Raw genomic sequence first — 20,420 nt, forward strand, 5'->3', positions numbered from 1 at the left:
TAATATTTTATTAATGAGTGTTGTGCTCGTTATAAATAACCAATGCTGAAATTTACAAAATAATAACAATAATACAATATCACTTTTTTTAACCATTAGAGCACAAAAATAAAAAATGCACAGCTTGAGATGGTAGTTAACCATATAAAACAAAATACGTACTTAATTCAATATATGCATATTGATTACTAATCTATCTTCATTACACTTTAGTTACTCAATATAAACTCTCATCAAATATACACAATTTTGATTTAAATTAAACTGTCTCTTTAACCTTATGATCACTGTAACCGCACTGAGTTCTTTATTTTATGACTGTGTTCTATACTGTCTATCTCAGCCCACGAGGTTCGCACTTCAGTGAATAACTGAAACAGAAATGAATCATTAATATCGCTACCTGGTACGACCTGTGTTCGAACCTACTTGATTCAGCCAATTCTCATCGGCTAATAGTTCATTTAATATACACGTTGTATCCTTAGTCGGGTCAGTAGTCCGTTTTTCACTAACACGTTTCGCACATTCTATATACATTAGATACTTTTGATGAGTCACTTTACTCAAGAGTTCTACACGAGTTGCACATATCCTACACATTAGGAAATCCTAAAACAAAATTAAAAAATCATTAAATGACATTATTTTTATAAATAAAACGTTATATAAATTTTCCTCTGACCGGTCTTTTAGAATTTAGAATAGAATAATTGAAAATAAACTGCCTAAAATTTTAGTCCAAAGTAGGGTTATTAATATTTGAAGGTAAAATTTTTTAAATAAAATATTTAAAGGATTAATTTTTAATGTACAAGAAAACATCAATTTAATGAACAGCTGAAGTTGTTGAATTTTTTTTAAAATCACAAATAAGTTTTGATTAATTTCCTTGCTAAAAAAGGTTTAGATTTTAGAACTCCGATGATGTTTTTTCGTAAGTGCAAATTGTTATCAGTATTGAATGTGCCAAATTTGAAAAAAAAATTTATAACTAGAAAGTTATGGTGAAAAATCAATTCAATGTTATTTAAGTAGTATTCAAAAAAATGTCATGGGAACTTATACCACTATTGTTGATATTATTTGACCATAACTTCCGGACATTCTGTATTCTGCACCTCGTTTTGTTTTTACTGTTATTTGACGTTAGGACGATTTATAAAACTGATTTAGATTAATTTGTTTTGAACTAAGAAAATGTGTACGTCCAAATAAAATAACTTTTATTAATAAGTGAAATCAAAAGAACGGTTTTTTTAAATGAAAAAAATATTTTGTGCAAAAAATTACACATTTTCAACAATCTTAGTTACCTTCTTTGGCAGCGCATTGACTTATATAAATATTGAAACTGACACCAACGTAATTAATACCTACCTTCTCATTTATGGCATTAGGATCCGGCTGGCAACCTTCCAGCGTAGTAGCATTATACGGCTGCCCGTACATCAGCACCCTGACTACAACACCAGCTCTACTACAAGCAGCACATTTTTTTACTTGTACCCCAACGTCATTAACCTCCCTCATTACGTTGAAGCAAGGCCATGTACACACGGCACCCTGGACAGTGGGGGGCCACCTCAAGAGAGCAAACAACTTCTGTTTCTTACTGTCGGTTATATCGTCAATAGTCTGAACATTGGACAGGAAGTAATCGTCTAGAAAAAAAGAAAGAAATTTTCGGACTTTGTACAGCAATGAACCTAAAAAATTGTACATATAAAACGAAAATGTTAAAAAATTATTTTTCTTTATTGGAAAAACACATTTTGCAGATTTAATAAAAATTATCCAAGGAAAGGTTATTTGATCTAATGTAATTTTGTTTACAAAATAATGTCTACCAGTTGTATACAAATTAACCACGAATGTATTTGAAAGAATTAACTTACCGTTTTCTTGGAAAATTTCCATTAGAAAGTTACTATCAAGAGCCTGCGATATTAAAGTCTGTATATAAACTTCGAAATTGTCTTGGTAGGACTCGAACTGTTTCATGCACTGTTCCTGGAAATCTTGATCTATTATGGTCATTTCATTTTTGAGAAACTCAACGATGGTTTCTAGTTGACCCTGTGATTTATATTTAACTGGCACTGACATGTATTGTTTTTTACTTTCTGGTGTCCACGAAGTATACTGAAAATAAATAAAATATATATAACAAACACTGTAGTCTGAGGGTTGGCGTCAGAAATGGTAGGTTTGTTGAAAATTTTTAAAATTTGAATTAAATATTTCGAAGTACCTTTGTTTTACTGAAAATAATTTTAGGCAGATTTTCAGTTTTTTTCATCTAACAAAATTAAAAATTTGACTAATTCTTTCACCAAACCCTTTATGACACCAATTATGGGAGAAAATGTGAAAGTTGTGATGTCGATGCATGTGTATTCCACTGAAATTGACTGAAAAATGCTAAAATAAAGCATTTTTTTTAATGCATGGAAAAGTCAGAGAATAATAATATTCATGGATATTATGAACCATGTCTTTAAGCGTTCAAAAAATATATATTTATTTATACGCCGCTGGAGGCCATTTTTCCAAGGCATGTTGAATTGGAGGCGTTTTGTGGCACGCAGTGTAACTGACGCAAATTTGAACATACATTCACCGGCATGAAAAACGGAACAATTACATTTTTAAAAATAATCTTTTTTTTTAATTGATTTTAATGTTTTTGTACTGTATTCGTGTAAACACCATCAATATAAAATATTTCCCATGATTTTTAGTAAGAAAATATTTATTCATGATTCACACGTAAGTTTTACAACAAAGTGTGAATGAAATAAAAAAAAAAACGAAAAAAAGTGTTGTCGGAAACTAAACAAAAATAACCAAAACTCAAACAATTTCCCTTCAATAAAAGTTTTTCAATAATGAGTGTTGCCCCCACGACTTCTAATTATCGCATTAATTCGTCTTGGTATGCCTAAAATCAGGTCCCCGATGTCCTCTTGGGCAATACAGCTCTCATTCTTCCAAAAGAGCATCTTGAAGTTGATTTAAGGTTAGTGGCGCAGGAAATCGATTGCGAATTCATCGCCTACAATTGTGTTGGCATCTGAACTTAATGCTAGCCACTCCATAACAGCAACGTTTACCTCGTTCGGATACTGTCGAGTCATTCTTGCAGTATGGGGTCTAGCATTATCATGCACTAGCAGAAATCGCCCATGAAACCGTCATAAGGAACAGCAAAATCTTGGAGAATTTCACCAATGTACCCAGCAGCTGTGAGAGACTCTTGGAACGATATAGAGTTGCGCTTCCAGAAAAATTTCAGCCCAGACCATAACTGAACCCCCTTGATATCCGACTCTAGGACTGAAGGTACATTCTAAGACGTTCCGGTCCTGTTGCAGATCTACGACTAGTCAGATTTGCTTCTCCAAGTCATCGTCTAACTGTCCTTTCACTTACGTTGGTATTTTGAATGTACTGAAGCCGATTTCTGATTTTTACAGCTCTAGCGCGCCGATTCCGAAGGCTTTCTATGACAATAAAACGTTCATCGTGGGCATTGGTTCTTCTTTGAGGACCAGTTCCAGGTCAACTGCTGTAAGATCCAGTTTCCACAAAACGTCCATAAATGTGATGGACTGTGCTATTCGATATTTGATATTGTTGGGCAACATATCGTCGACTTCTTCCGCCTTGAATCAATGCAATAATAGCAGCCGCTATACTAATGTACTTTTGTTTGAAAATGCTTCTAATTGAACACAAACTCTTTTTAACGACATCTGATAGTAGTCTTAGGCTGTACTTTTCCTGCAGGCGTCTATGTGCAGCAAGTAATCATTCGGAGCAGTCTGACGTGCTTGGGAATAAACTCGGAATTTCAAAGAAAAACAAATTGCCGTTGTAAAACTTCTTTCCCCTTATTCTAAAAGGTTCAAAGCACCTTTTAAATCAATAAAAATAAAATAGATTTTCTGAAAATTATACAGTGACCTTACCCCTTAATGTACAATAAACACACATAAATGATTTGGCGGATTTGTGAAATGTATATATTATTAATGCGAAGCGGCAAAGCATTTACAATAAATATACAATGGTTGTGCTTGATGCTTTATGCCCACAGTGACATAAAATTATGTTCACGCTCTAATTACAATTACCAAGGATAAGCTAAATACACGGTGACTTACCATCGAAATATTCCTGTACAATGTAACACCATTCTGCTCAAACGGTTCATATTTCTGCAGCAACGTCTTGCCATCCACCCTCCAAATTGCTGGCCATTCTTCTTTAAGCTCAGATTTAATGACAACAAATTCACCAGGCTGCAAAAAGAATCATAACTTGAGACAAAAACAACAGGAAATAACGTAATCTATAGCAGAATTCTTAACTATCAATGATTTTGTTTAAATTTACCTGATGCTGTTTCTCTCTTAATCTACTTGACTGCATGTGTACAAAAGAAAATTATTTTTTAGAAATAGATTGAAAGTTAACTCGAAATTTACCTTAAACGGGTTATCTTCATTGGCAGGTGGAATACTGTTTTGTAAAGAAGCTGCGATATTATCTTCGAGGGTGGGTGCATTGTTCTGCTTGCTTTTATGGGTCTTTTTTTTAAGAGGTTGCTGATCGCTTGTGTAACCGTCTCCTTCATTTATGCCTGCACTTTGAGCGGCTGCGGTAATGAGATTTTTAAGGTTTTTCTTCGATTTACTACCTACTAAATAAAAATCGGTTAATGCCACCAACCACGTGATTTTTGGTCTATCAAATTTCAATTTTTCTCAAAAAAAAAAAGAAATTTGAAAATGTATATACAGGGTTTAACTTGAAGTAGGTGATAATTTTGCTATTTTAAAAAATGTACATATTTTTTAATTTATGAATCTGTGTCAATGATGTCTGACATTGATCTAGTTTATTATATTACTGTCACTACGTGAAGTAGATAGGGACAGGATAATTTTTCTTATTCAGCCACTTCAATTGCTGCTAGATATATTAAATTAACCCAAAATGATTGAAACCACACAGAACTGTGAACCTTACACCACTACCACCAGATGACTTCACACCTGGTATGATATGATGGGATGGTAAATGGGTAAAAACAAACTGCTACTTTAATATAGCGAAACGGGAATGGTCGAACCTTATAAAGTCATTTATTTCAGTGTTTAGTGAGGGTAGTATAATTTTATGTTTTCATTTTCAAGTTTATAATATGATAAAGCATGTACAGATATGAATCAAGACATGCTGAACGGGCACAAACTCAGAGTGAGAAACTTTAGCTATATTATGTTTAGAAAATACAAAAATATCATCACAAGTATAATTCTGCGAGTGGTATAAAATGCAATGAAGGAGAAAATAATTCTTTGACCGTGTTGAGGCGTGTTTGAACAGCAATGGATGGAATTTTAAGAATAATTTTTGTGTATTTCATTTATTCCGGTATATTAATTGCTGCAGGTGGTTTTCACTCCCGCACCGATCTCAAAAAAGGAACATTTTGCACACACTAAGGCTTTCTTTGCAAGTCACGCAGCGTCATCCTTCCTTTATCCATTGACATATTTTGAAGGCGATTTCTTAACGTCTTCCGAATGAAATTTCACTTTTCCAGGGTCTCCGCGGCCAAAAACGCAAATTTTCGCTGTGGGAGAGAGACAGAATCCGACGGGAACGCCCGCCGTTTTGAGGGTCCAAAGACCCATCGAGGGTTTACTCAGCTTCTACGCAGGAGTTTCGTCCTTTCTTCGTCTCCATGGGACGTTTTCGAAGGATATTTTTTACTTTTTAACGCCGAAATTTGCTTTTTAAAAAAGTTCTGCACCTAGCATCTCTCTCGCGGAACCCCAATATTTTCGTAAAGCCCAGATTATCTCGCCCTAAACGCAATTTTTGTGGCGTCATATTTTCCTTTATGGATACTGCCGGCACCCGCGCTTTGCTCCGAGAGGATGCCGTAACTTTTCTCTTTGCGTACGAGCAGCTCCCACAATCCGGCGACGTCCCCTTTCCGCTACCGGGACGCTTTTCTGATGCCGCGTCGCAATGTTCTCTCTCTTCTATATCTCTCTCAACTTTTATTAGGTCAAATTTAACAAAATATAAGACGAGATAAAGAATATTTTGATACAAACTGTCACCACGGTAGAAACGTCAGAATTGTCAAAACTGAATTTACTGATTCCAACGTTCCCCACGATGCCAGTACAGCGATGGGCGATTATTTTTATGTCTTATACTGTTCCGAGTTCTACGCGGACGATTTTACGGCAGCAAAATAAAATTTTTAACATGATAAAAATGTTTGTTTACTTCCGCTATGAACAGGAATTCAAATGGTAATACTAGAGGCAATGAAGGCTCAGTGGTAAAAGTGTCGCGTTGCAACCCAGGTCGACGGTTCGAATCTCGCACAGGATCACTATGATTTTTTTTACTTATTGCCGTATTTTACCTTCATTATGGAGTTTTCTCTTTAAATCTTTCCATAAGAAGAAAATATAACTTTTCAAATAGGTTTTTATACACAGGATGTCTAAAAATATTGCGTTGAACTTCGAACGGTCTAGAGATAATTATGAAGTTACGATGTTGATGACTTTTATATACAGGGTGTTCCAAAAAATGTTACATTTACCAATCGGTGAGGAAAGCATGGTGCCCATGGCGTGCTCGAGGTAAGAAGGCCCGAGAGAAAGGTCAACTCGAGTTTGCCGACCTTTCTAGTCATTCTTTATTTACTGTTTTCAGTTTTTCGTTAGATTATCTACTTGTTAGGTACTATTTCATATTTATCTTATTTACAAGAATTAAATTTTTTTTTTGAGAGATGACGGAGTTTCTGGCGAATACAGATCCAATAAAAGCAAGGCATGAAAGAGCAGTAAATTTTTGATAAAATTTTCAACCTTTCATTTAAATTATTTATTGGTGCAACACATACCACAATTCTCAAGTTTATACATGCTACGACTAACAAACACCGTTACTTGAGGTCACATTAACTCGTCCAGTAGCGAGGAATGAAAATTTCAAAAAGGGTGAAAAAAAATCAGTCAAAGTTAGCCTCCATATAAATCAATCAAATATCAATCCCGCTCAATGTTACACTTGTATACAATTGGTGTTTCACTTCAATATTTTCAACAACTTTTATACAAAGTACAGAAAGCCATTTTAATGAATAATCACGAAGCATCAAGCTATTTGCATTTGAAACAAATATTTGACCATACACAAATGTTCAAGCAGCTCACAAATTAATGTAATTTATAGTGATTTCTACAAAGAGTAAACATATTTTCGATATTTTGTAAAATGACGAAATATGAATTCTTACCTGGCCTACCTCTTCTATTCTTCTTAATAGGTAAAATTAGATCTTGCTCATCATTATTTGCTGCAGGAGTCCATGCAGGATCTGAGTCAGAATCTTGAAATTCTGGAGGTTCCTCAGGTTCGTCATCTTTGCTTATTTCCGACAAACTATTTTTCCCCTTAGCTGCTCTTTTGGTGGACTCTCTCCTCGGCACACTCTCAGCTTGCTGCTTGACTTTTGGCTCCTTACTTTTAGTTTTTTTCTCCTTTTCTGGTTTGGGTGGCTTTTCCTGTTTCACCTTCTTCTTTTCAGTTGGACCCCCCGGTTTGCTGGGTTTAGCTTTCGGTTTTGCCTTCTCTTTCTCTTTCGGTTCTGGTTTTGGAACTGGAGGAGGTTTCTTATGGCCGAAGAAATCATCGTCTGAACTGAACCCATCGTCCGAACTGTCGAAACTATTACGCTTTCGTTCCTTAGGCAGTGGGAAGTACCTAGGGTCATCCTGGGGGTCTCCCTGCGAAAGCCGTGTAATGGGTGCAGGTGGAGGGGGTACTGCCGGAGCCACCGGTGGTGTACTTTGAACCCCATTGCTCTCAGGCGACTTGGATTCTACTTTGCTCGGTGTTCTTGACCAGGATTGTTTCCTTCCACCTCGCACAGCCGGTGGAGGTGAACTGTCACGTTCACCCTGTAAGAACTTTAGGAAGCTGCTCATGAAGCTAGAGCCTGGACCTGTCGATTTTTCTGGTTTAACCAGAGGCACAGAAGGTGTTTGGGGTGGTTTCGCTTGATTCTGGGAAGCATGTGTATGTTGATGATTCGTTGAAGACGTTCTTGTCGTGTCTGAAATAAATCAAACATATATTTTCCATATAATAACACCTTCCTTTATTCTTCATTATTACACTTAAAAAGTTTGTCGGGGCACAGCTAAATTATATAATAAAGAACAAGAAACTGACCTTGAGACAAAAAATTGAGCTCTTCCTCTATATTAGGTACGACAACCTTCGGATGGTCTTCGGGTTGTTGTTGATACTGATTGGAAGCTTGGGGAGATTGCTCATTGTAATTTGACAGAGGAGTCAATTCAACTGTCGAGGGGTATTCCGACGGTGGATGTGGGGCAAGGTGGAAGGGGGCGAAATATGGCAAGGGAGGGGGAGGATGATGGCCATGGGGATGTGGTACCATTAGGCCCTGATGTTGCTGGTGTAATGTCTGTGTGGTGAAGATTTTGGAAGTTGGAGGAGGAAGATTCCATCGGTCAAAGTCGAAATAGGCTCCATTTTGTTGTGGCTGATTTGTTCCTGAACTGTGAGCTGGGGGTGGTATTCGACCTGGAACATAAGTATCCATATGGGTTTATTTTGTTTACAGTAATTTTAGCTTTAACTGAAAGTCTACCAGTAACTCACATAAACAAAATATTTGATTTTATTTTATTAATATAAGTTTCAAATAAATAATGTGTGTTAAATTTAATTGCAAGTTTTTTTATTGGCAACTTTTTTAAATTCTTTAATAAGTTCATGTACCTTAATTAATGTCGAAAAATTTGATCAGTGGCGGCTCGTGGTATATTTTACAGAGGAGGCTTGAAATGAAAAACTTTAAACCGTCGCGTTGTAATAAAACATTTTCTCACCACCCTTGAGGTAGTGCAATGGGCACGCTACATTTTTTTAGTGGGTTGTTCGCCAGTATCCCTCCTATCCCACGTAATTAACATAAAGTATTTTGTATAAAACATTAAATACCACTCATTTTTTGTAAATTAGCAATGAGTACAAAAACTAAAAGAAATTGGAATAAATTAATATGTACAATAGTTACTTATATATGTATAAGTATACTTATAAATAAATATATACGTATGTATTAAAAATAAAATTTTATATATCAATGGCAATCTGTGATTTTCTGTAACAGCAAAATGGTCAATAACTTCGTCATAAAATGAATTATTTTCTTTCAGTTGTGACAAATACGTCCATTAACATGAGCATTTGAGCAATTAATTTATTTTTTAAGTTAAATTTTCCAAATTCATTAATTAATAATTTAAACAATCTGCATCTCTCCCACTTGTTATGTCAAAAAATCCAACAAATCTTTCAACAACTTCTCCAGGCAGTACATATTTAAAAATTACCGACAATTGAGACTTATAGGTAACATCTGTGGTTTCATCAACTTGCCAGGAGAAAAATTCGCAATTGTTTAATTCGTCATAAATTTTACTTTTGATAATTGAACTAATACTCACAATTAAATTGTTTTGAAGGTTCCCGAAAAAACAGTGGCCAATGTCTAAGAAATTCTGCAATTTTGAATCGTATGTCTTTAACAAATTTATTAATATTTTTCGCGGCACTGACGACTTACGTTGTGTTTCGCCCTCTATAGGCGACATTCGTGCAATAAAGTACCTGGCAAATTTTAGCAGGTCGCTTCCACCGTAGTAGCTATTTGGATGGCATAGTGGAAGTCAGCACGATAGATGGAGCCTTTGTGCTTCGCGTACTAAATTTATTAACTCTTTAAAGTTCCCTCGATTAGCAGAATCCATTTTTTCATCATGTCCGTGAAAATAAATTTCTTGAGACGATAAAAATATTACTACATCGATTAGTCTATTTAAAATATCTCTATTTTCACGAAACTTCTCATTATAATGTTGTATTTCCGTTTTGTGAACAGAATCTAAAGCGTTTACAATATTTACCGAACATTTCAAATTTAATACGCAATGAAATATGTTGTTGCGATTTTTTTCATGTCTTTCAGGGCCTCTCGTTAAATTTTTTAAATTGTTAAAACCGACCCTGCCCCAAACCGATAAATTATCAATAGTGAAAAATAAACATTGCCAGCAGTAGAATCTATTTCTAATAGTTGATGCAGTTAACCATTCGTTTTTTCTTTAATTATTATCATTAAATCCCCTATTTTGTTTTTCACCCACTGCAACTAAAGACAGCAAAGAAGGTGTTGGTCTCAATTTCTGTTTAATTATGAGCTTTTCATTGTAACTGAGAGTACTAAATCCTTTTAATAATAAATAATCCACAATGTCCATGCAAGAAGTTGTTGAGGTTATGTTCGTTTTCCACATTCATTTTATTTTAATAAAGTTAAGTACGTACCAGGGTAAAATGTAAATGATTGTTTTACTAATTAATTATGATCGTCTCACAAAAATTCTTAAGAAAAACTTCACATAAACGCCAGTTAAAAACAAAAATGCACGTACTCGCAGACGATCAATGTTTTTATTATGAAATGGGAAATGCAACTAATGCAACATTGCAACATACAACTGCGATCGCCGAGGTGAAAGAGAAGAAGGGTTATATTGAAAGATTCGTTTGTTAAAAAGAGATGGAAGGTGGCAACAAGCCTCCGTGCTCAACTGGTTAAGCTCGAATATAGATATCGTGGCATAATTTCAAGGTCACACACCATATACAACACTGGGAAAGGCTGGAGGCTCGAGAAAGTTAGCTGCCAGCGACTACAATGTGAATTCGGAGGGCGCGAAAAATAGTGAACATTTAAAAATCATATATTTACATAATCGAGATCTCCCTTAGTAGGTACCTAATTAGTTGCTTATGAAAATAGATTTGTATGAAATTTTTTTAAATATTATTAATTATATGATGTATAATAAAAAAACCAAAAGAAAACTTTTGCAATACTATCAAAAACTGCAGAGGGGGCTTAGCCTCCCCAGCCTCCTCTAACGAGCCGCCACTGCATTTGATTAATAGTTTTGTAACTGAAATTGAGTTGAATTTTTGTATCAAAAATAAAATTAAATTGAATTATTTTTATAATCAAAACTTCCGCAAAATACTTATAGAACTTACTTGGCAAATTGTGTAAATCAGGTACATTAGGTTTCTCGCCGCTCTTTCTCCTTTTAATTGGCGGTTTAACCTCGGTCTTAATATCATTCTGCTGCACCTGGCAACTTTGCTGCTGTTGTAAATTTTTTACAATGCTCATAGGGTCACCTCTACAACTCGACAGATCTTGCAAGGTGACCTGATGTCCGCTGTTCGTTTCGAAATAAGTTTGTTGCCGCTCCCCTACTCCTATTACAACCCTCTGTTGGTTTTGTTCGCCTCTGTTCATCTCGACACTGGTACTAGAATTATAATTGTTTGACTGAGAACTGGACTGATTATTTTGGAATTTACGTTGACCCTGCCTCTCATCCCAGCAATTCTGGTTCTGCTGGTTAGTGTGGTTGGTACGTTCGTACCGCTCCGGAAAGTTTTTCTCTGGATTTAAAGCTCTCGTTATTACGGAAGGATATGCTACATTACCAGTTTGGGAGCTAGGGCGAGGCACAGATACGTCTAGAGGCGAAGGAGGTGCAACTTGATTACTTGAACTTTGCTGGGGAGATGATATTGAATTCATGGGACTATTGTACATGGGGTATGCCGGGCTTTGTGCATGACCTAAAAAATAAAGAGTGAAATGATAATAATAAAGAATAAAACAAGATTATGTTGATTGAAGATTTATATAACGTAGACGTCTTTAAAATAAATAAAATAAGTATTTTTTTTTTATATACAATTTACAATGTAGTAATTATATTCTGCAATAATTTTTAGAGATATTACTATTAATTTAAAAATATTTCTGAAAATTTCCATGACCAGATTTTCATGTATCTTTCTGATTTTTTTTTATTAAAGTTACGGTAGCCCTTGCTTATTCGGATTGTATTCACAAATACAATACAATTAATTTTTCCATGACTATCACTATGTTTCTGCAAAATATTTTTGATAAAACTACTATCAGATGTAAGTAAAACTTAGAGGTTAAAATGTCATGTAGGGAGTCTCTGATCGGGGCAGAGGCCATGAGTTATGGAAATTACGAAGTTCAAAACTCATGGTAGGAGGATAGGGGAGAACTATTATTCCTCAGTTGCCAAATGCATAATTGCACAGTTGATTTTTTTAAGTTCAACTTAAAAGTGCAATATTTATTGTGTTGCAGCAGAATTTTATGCATATAAGGTATATATTTTAATTAAGTTAAAGTATAAAGAATGTTTGCATTTCATGATTTTAGCATAGATTTACCAAATAAGTTTCTATAAGACTTCATACATCTACTTTTTTCAATAACGGTACTCATTTGTTACAGAGTGATTAAAGCAATTTTTGTATTTTATAAACAGCTTTTAAATGAAAAAAAAAACTTTGTTGCATCTAAGATAAGATATGAAAATTAAAATAATATGTAAATATAATATAGGTACTATAGGTTTTCAAAATATTTTCAAAAAGTTTTCAAATGATTCATTTTACAAATTTTATAAATACGTCTGTAAAACCTTTATTATATCAACTTTTATTTCAACGTTGTGGTTCCAAAAAACCATAGTTATTTCCTTTGCAACTTTCTTGTTTTTGATATTACTTCAACATATTATCGATTTCTTTGATACTTGTAACACATCGTTGAAAAACTTAACACGTTGACTGTGGCACATACCTCGGGGGGTATGTACTCATTATAAAAAATATGCGAATCTCAATAATCACATTTTTACTGTATTTTGTAAAAGTTGCAGAATCTGTAGTTTTTAGTTTTGTAGTTAGAAATAATGATTTTTCTATTTTTTTCTTTTCAAAACTCTTTGCAAATGAAAACGTTAGTATCCTAGGATATATAGTTACAGATACATGCAAGTTTATAGCAATAATTGTGTTATTTTTAATTTTATAGAGGTCAAATGTAAAAAAAATTACATATCCCCAGGGATATGTACCGCACACAGAAGAAGTTTTGTTACATATCCCCGAAGATATGTATCGCAGTCACGGACAAAGTACATTGAGATTATGTTGCAGTCAACGTGTTAAAACATGTTTTTGCGTTCAAGTATTTTGAAAATGTTATACAGAGTGTTAATGATAAGTTTTGCCAAACTTTAATCTACTGATGCAAATAATCAAGTTTTGCTCTATAAAAATTTTTGATATGACGATTCCCTATGGAGATACAGTGTGTTAAAAGTTTCAAATATTTATATTATTTTTTCGGTAACTTCACTGGCATAAAAGTGTGAGTGATAAAATTTGGAGGATGACATTTTTTTAGTAGTTCCTAATAAAAAAATGTCATCCCCCAAATTTTATCATTAAATACTTTTTATCAGTGAATGTAAAATCATATAAATATTTGAAATTTTAACACCCTGTAATCTCTGTAGGGAAAAATTTTTGTAGGCCAAAAGTTGATTATTTTCATCGGTAGAATACGCCATTAAAGTTAACACCTTCTATATTTGTAACGACTAGATTTTGTGTTCGTTTTGTACTACTTGTTCTTACCTAGTGGTGATGCCTGGGAATGTGCTTGCAAGGGACTTGGTCTTCTTGGTACAACGACACTACAATCGGGCCCATTTGAACTATTATAGTCTGATCCACTCTTAGGCCTTTGGAATTCCTCTGAATTGGGGGTACCCTGTTGCTGCTGATAATGCCTGTAGTTATGTTGAAATTGAGCTGGACGTTTACCAGATGAATTACTGCCAGAATAACTCAGTCTTCCTGGGGCATCCATAATGGAAAAACTAATAGGCGATGACTGGCTTTGATTTTCATCGTTAGTCCTTTGTCTTTCTTGCTGTTGCTGCTGTTGTTGCTGGCTGCCGATATCTGAATATATTTTAGTCTGAGCTTTTGTTTGGATTTGCACAGGAGACACTTGTTGCTTGCTTGGAGGAGAAGCAAATGTTTTTTCTATAGTAGTTCGTGATGGATTGGGCGAACTTAGGAATGACCTAGTAGGTGCTTGCGGTACTCGATACTCTTTCGTTACTGCAGTGGAAGGTGAAGAAACGATACATGATTGTTGAATATTCGATGTAGCCTGCTGCGGAGGAAATGACTTGCTGCTGTTGGTGCTATTCTCTGACAGGCTTACGGGAACTTGAAAGAATGAGCTCGAATTGGATTGTGATGCATTTGTTTTCGTTGAAGTGGAAGAAACTTGTGGGCTTTGAGCCCTGTTGGTTCCTGCCTTAGCTATTTGAGAATTAATATGGTTGTTTAAAGTCTGCGCCGCTGCAAAATGAGCATTGAAATTCTCATAATTTTTACCTGTTGTAGTTGCTACAACACTTTCATGTGGCAATATACCAAAAGGGCTATTCTGTTGCCAAGCCCCAGCAGCCCCCTGTTCAAAAAATGCTTGCGTTTGTGGATGAAACTCACTCTCGCCAGATTGCTTGGACGACGCTGCTGCCTGGGCGAGTGCTTGTGCCCTTTGTTGCGTAACCTGGGAGACATAATGGGCAGCGGGTTTTGCACCTGCAGCATGATGAAAAAGGGGGCTGAATACTGTTTCATATCCGACAGGGGGCGGTGACAAAAAACCGCCTGGGAGCAGTTGGGCTGTGGTGGTTGGTGGGGCACCCGTGGCTGTAGTGGTTGCAAGATGATGGTGTAATTCTCCACTTCCTGTTCCAGCTGCTTGTACCCCCGCTAAGCGGTTATAAGAAGCATACCATGGCCCTACTGGATCCATAATGGGGTAATCCTAACATATGTTGTGTAGCCATCCCATCTAAAAAAAAAACAAACTTGAAACAGTAATCACTAATTCTAAATATGTAAAAACTACCTTATACTAATTTTTCAGACTAGAATTGAATGGTACATTTTTTTTTTGATGGATTACAGAGCTAAGAGCAAACATATATTTTTCAATGGCTACAGAATAAGCTCCCTTTCATGAGTTCCATAAAAGTTTAACTTTTTAAGAGTAACTTTTATAAAAAAAAAATCTATAATAAAAACTATCCTGAAACAATTCATTTAGACCCAATGACATTACAGACATGTGTAGGCAAAATTAACACATACAAAGCAACAATACCAAGAATTAAACGACTTCCACTTTTATTTTGATGGACTTGATGATTTAACCAATGCAAGACTAAACATTAACTTATCAGAACAAATGCTAAAAGATGATATTGTGAAATTACCCATTCTAATGATATTGTTGGGTTGATATAGAACAAATTATTAGGGCAAAGCGCATGAATAATGAAGAAACAGGAATTTGAAAGATCAGATAAACAAATCAGAATTCCTTAAGAAAAATTTTAAATTTTTAGGACACATTGTCACTCCTGGCGGAATTAAACTAAATCCTGACAAAATTAGTACAATAAAAAAATTCCCAATCCAAAACACACACAAACAAATAAAATCATTTTTAGGGTTACTAGGGTAGTACAGAAAATTTATTAAAAATTTTGCTAAAATAAAACTACTTACAACCATTGAAAAAAAACCAAAATTTTTTTATGAAATCTTTAACGTTTTGAACATTGTAAAACCCTACCGTCAAATGAACACATCCTTGCTTACCCAAAATATGAAAAACCTTTTGGATTTACAAGTGACGCAACAAATCATGCAATAAACGCAGTACACTCTTAAGGGAACATCCAATAGCTTATGCATCAAAAATTTTAAACTCTCCAGAAACAAATTATGCTATCATAGAAAAAGAATTATTAGCAATAGTTTGGAGTTGCAAATACGTTAAACCTTATACTTAAGGAAAGAAATTTACCATTTTTTTGGACCACAAGCCTTTAGAATGGCTTTCAAATTTAAAAACACTGAATACAAGACTAATCAGAAGATTACATTTATAAGAATTGGATACCAAATAAAATATATAAGCAAGGAAAAACTAATTATGTAGCAGAAGATTTATCGAAAATCAGAATTCGAGACATACTTCAAGAGGTAAATGCTCTGACAAAACCAAATACGACACTTTACGTCTATGTTAAATAATATTGACGAAATTCCAGAAGTAGGTAGTTGAAACAAATTTAAATGAGAGAATGAGAATTAATATAATTTCAGGAATTTGTAACCACAAAATAAAATTTCATTACATCACCAACCTTACATAATTCCACTTAAAAAATCACCTGTAAAACGATTAAATTCAACACTTTTGGATCAAATTTCATGTTTAACCCGCCAAAATCCGCATGAAAATATAAAATCTCTAATGAAATTATTTACAATGGGTTATAACACACCCACAGTAGTACAAAATATACCCTTTTTGACATTTTATTCAAAAGCTTTAAATAAACCTTTGACATTAACGAGGAAAATATAATACCATGCCAAAAACTGTCAATAACTTTATGAAAATATTCAAATTAAAATTTAAACAAAAAAGGGAAACCAAACTGAGAATTCAATTAGACAGAAAACTTAAATTCAGATGACATAATGTTTATCAAAAATGATCAAACTGAAACAAAACTACCCCATTATTTACTGAAACAAAAGTTGAGTAAGATTTAGATAAAAAAGTTAAAATAAAACATGGCACTTATCACAAGAGTTTATTTTGAATAATAAAAAGTTCAAAAAAATACTTATTTAACTTGATTTGCTTTTCTTATATCAAGGTCGAGAAGTTGGGCAACGGATCGTGCAGTATTTCATACAAATTGTACAGAAGATTCTTTGACAAAAAAATAAGAACATGACTGTACGTCCGTAAGCGCTTAGTTTTTAAGATACAGGATGATAAAGTTTTATGCTATTTTAAATTATTTTAATTTGTTTTATATGTTTCTTACTAAATGCAGTAATATCAATATAGAGTATATGCTATAGAACAGATGGCATTTCTTAATGCTCCCCATTTCCCATAGTTTTATTTGAACTTAAATTATTGTAAAAAAGAGGTTCAGTGGTGTCAGATGTCAGTTTTAACGATGTGCCATAAACAGACAATTTATGAGTTTACTTCTGATCAGATCGAATTTTAAATTTGCGAATATCACACACTTGAGCTTTACAGAGAAAAACATATTTTAATAATATTTATTATAGATTTGTTCATTACCTACAATAAGACCTCAGAGTTCCTTTTTACACTACAAAATTTAAATTTTTGTTCACTTTTTAAATTAATAAAATGGTTAAATATTATCATATCTCTAATTTTAGATAGCATTTCTGCATCACTTTTATAATAAAAAACGATTAAAAATAGTGGAATGTTGTATGAAGCTGGTTTTAGTACAAGAAGATTGATATGCACTGTATACTTTGTTTAGTTTACTTCTATAGATTGAAAGAAAAGATTCTTGTTTTATTTTTCCTATATATTGTTAACTACGGCTATTTACTTTTACTACTACTAACATTATTTCTAGACAATAGTAATAGGCAATGACAACTTATGACTAGTTCATGTTAGAATTAATGTGAATATTTTTTTGCAAAATCGCAATTTGTTCATATAAGAATAAAGTATTACATAAGAATTCTAAAGAATTTTTATCAAATTTTATTCCTTGTTGTCGTTCTGTATTATCCTGCTCCTGTTTCATAATTTACTTCAAATATACTATAAGTTTTTGTTTCGTTTAACAAATTTTTAAATTTTATCTATTGTTAAATAATTTTTTATTTATAACACCATTAAGTATGTCAGTATGTACAGTTTTATGTATCATTTTTTTTACATAAAAATTGCAGTCACTCCAGTAGTATGAACTAGCTTCTACTTGAATTTTTCAAGTATTATTTTTTTAACATCTACCACCTATCCTGCATTGATTTTTTTTGCGCTAGACAACATGCAACCGCTACTGATTTCAAATGCACAGATAATAAAACACTACTGATGGAATAGAACCAGATACGAAAAACTGAAACTAATACAAATGGTCTTTTTCATAGTTGTGTACTATTATCAATTAAATATTTAAGAATACGAAAATATATTATGAATAATATATTTAAAAAATAGCGTGCTAGATTCTCCATGCTGCAAAAATATAAATTTGCAGATGCTATAATGCTATAATTATTAAAAAGTTGTTAAAATAGGTATGCAATAAATTTACTTGAAAATGAAAAAAAAAATGAAATTATATCAAATATAAAAGTGTTATTAAAAAAATTAACACGGAAAAGATCGTTGTTTTGAGATAGTCAAACTCAACCATTGTTCAAAAAACACAATTAAATATTTTACAAACGTCACAGCTGTAACTGTAATAAAATTCAATTTTTGTGCTTGCACCAAGAAATGTTACTAGTGAAAGGCCACAGGCAGATATAAGAGTTTTCTCTATATTTTTCCTTTCTCTAAGTTTCAAATGCCAAAGTGTACTAGAGTATGTGTTACATCATTAATTTTCTTACTTGAATATTGTTGATTGATAACTTACCTGGGTGTGTTGGTTAGCTGATTAGAAAATGGCTAATTTTTGTGTGAATCTGGGAGTATGACATTGATGTTTGTAATTTAGTATGAATTCGGAATAAAAACAAAGGTAAGCATTGTAATTCAGCAAAAATTTGTTCTACAGGTTAAAATGAAAATTTTCATCAGATTTCAAAAATTGGTGTCAACTTCATATAACAGCAACTGAAGATCAAGTTATATACAGCCTGGATAGACAAAATAGTTAAAATATTAATATTTTGTGCATACCTATTATTAAATTGTATCAGATAAAGTAATCTACAATAACATAATTTTTTGTTAATAAATTTCGTGTTTAAAAAAATTATTATTCAAAGTTAAATTTCATTCTAGGTTACTATGTAGGTATGTAAAATATTAAATGTTCATCAATGGTAAAATACCTAAATCAAAACACACATGTACGAACTTTCTATGTCTTAATAATTTTTATAATTTAATGGGTTTTTATTATGGTATTTGATGAATAATTTTCTTATATTATATTTTAGTTTGCATATTAAAATGTCTTAAATTCATCAATTAGAACATGATGTCTTAAGAGACAATGGGGGCTGATTATTGATTACTTAGGTAGTCTTATTTTGAGTTTTACTAATAGACAATAACCACAATATAAAAACCACAAATCTGTAAAGTTAAACAGAAACTTTATTATGTAACAAATTTTAATAACTATTGTTCGAAATGTATACTATCTGAAAACAAAAATGTATACCAGATTTTGAATAACCTTGAACTGTTGAGCTAGTCTGCTTAAAGAATAGTGAAATACATTCATAATCTTAAAAATTCTAAATACATAACTACTGAACGACTCGATATAGAACCACAAGAGTAATTTAAAGTTATTATTTTTATATATAACAAAATCAGTCCAATTGTGTCTACTGACATGAAATCAAATCAACAAGAAATCAACGCCAGCCACTTGAAAAGTAACTTTATAAATAAAGTTTCAATATAAGCAAGCTGTATACTACATATTTTTTTTTCTAATGATTGGAAAGAAAGTACTCACTTCTCATTGGAAATATCGTAATTGATAGCCTTATTAATATAAATTTCATAAATATGGCTCCATAAGATACGGACAATGTCTATTCATAAGTGCAAAATACTCGAAACATTGGAAAAGAAAACGATTATGAATGTCGCGAAACTGCACAATAATCATTTATAATACTCACTAATTATTTACAAAGTTTATTCATTAGTATTTTCATGGTTTAAGGGTTTATTTGTATATTTTCGAAAGCACTAGCTCACCAAACTTTGGTCCGCCATTTTAGAATTTTCACTAACAATGGGGGGCGCCATCTTCCGAGATAATAGCTTTTGGCGGTAAAATTAATTCAAACAATGGAATGCAAAATTCATCTAAATAGAAAGTTTAGCGTGCTCAACTCCTCTATAACAATTACACATTTCAAGATAGTATAAACATATAAATAAATAGTGACGTTTTATACATAAACTTACATATTTTGAAAATTGAGTTTTATTCTTGAAAACAACAAAACTTCATTAAATAATGAAATAATATATATACAAGGTGATTACTACTTGGAAGTACTTGGTGTCAACTCAGCAAACCACCATAATAAGTAGAGAAAAATGTACTTTTTGAAAATAATTCTTGTTTGCATAGTCCTCTATCTATAGACTTTAGGTTCACATTTTTGTAATATATAGGGAAGTACCTAATTTCTTAATGAATTTAAGAATATTCATTTTGGATTTGGATTCAACTGTATTTGATACTTTTGATATTTTTTGATTTTTTTTA

At 33.0% G+C, this 20,420-nt stretch overlaps 1 protein-coding gene across 4 annotated transcripts; it reads right to left on the reverse strand.

Annotated features, from left to right (window-relative positions):
* LOC108911707 (protein piccolo) lies at positions 1 to 19,909 on the reverse strand. 4 transcript variants are annotated; one of them, XM_018716714.1, is made up of 11 exons: positions 19,822 to 19,909; positions 13,690 to 14,929; positions 11,194 to 11,793; positions 8,281 to 8,658; positions 7,343 to 8,161; positions 4,494 to 4,708; positions 4,170 to 4,307; positions 1,899 to 2,145; positions 1,381 to 1,664; positions 430 to 612; positions 1 to 371 (listed from the first exon to the last, which is right to left on the reverse strand). In XM_018716714.1, exons 2-11 carry the CDS (start codon positions 14,888 to 14,890, stop codon positions 285 to 287), a joined length of 4,152 nt encoding a protein of 1,383 aa, XP_018572230.1. In that variant the 5' UTR covers positions 14,891 to 14,929; positions 19,822 to 19,909; the 3' UTR covers positions 1 to 284. The 4 variants fall into 4 exon arrangements, with proteins under 4 accessions (XP_018572230.1, XP_018572236.1, XP_018572223.1 ...); XM_018716720.1 differs by having other exon boundaries at positions 4,494 to 4,705; positions 19,653 to 19,909; XM_018716707.1 differs by having other exon boundaries at positions 19,653 to 19,909.
* Positions 19,910 to 20,420: the final 511 nt, after the last annotated feature.

Source organism: Anoplophora glabripennis, unplaced genomic scaffold (genome assembly GCF_000390285.2).
Source record: "Anoplophora glabripennis isolate ALB-LARVAE unplaced genomic scaffold, Agla_2.0 scaffold6, whole genome shotgun sequence".
NCBI lineage: Eukaryota > Metazoa > Arthropoda > Insecta > Coleoptera > Cerambycidae > Anoplophora > Anoplophora glabripennis.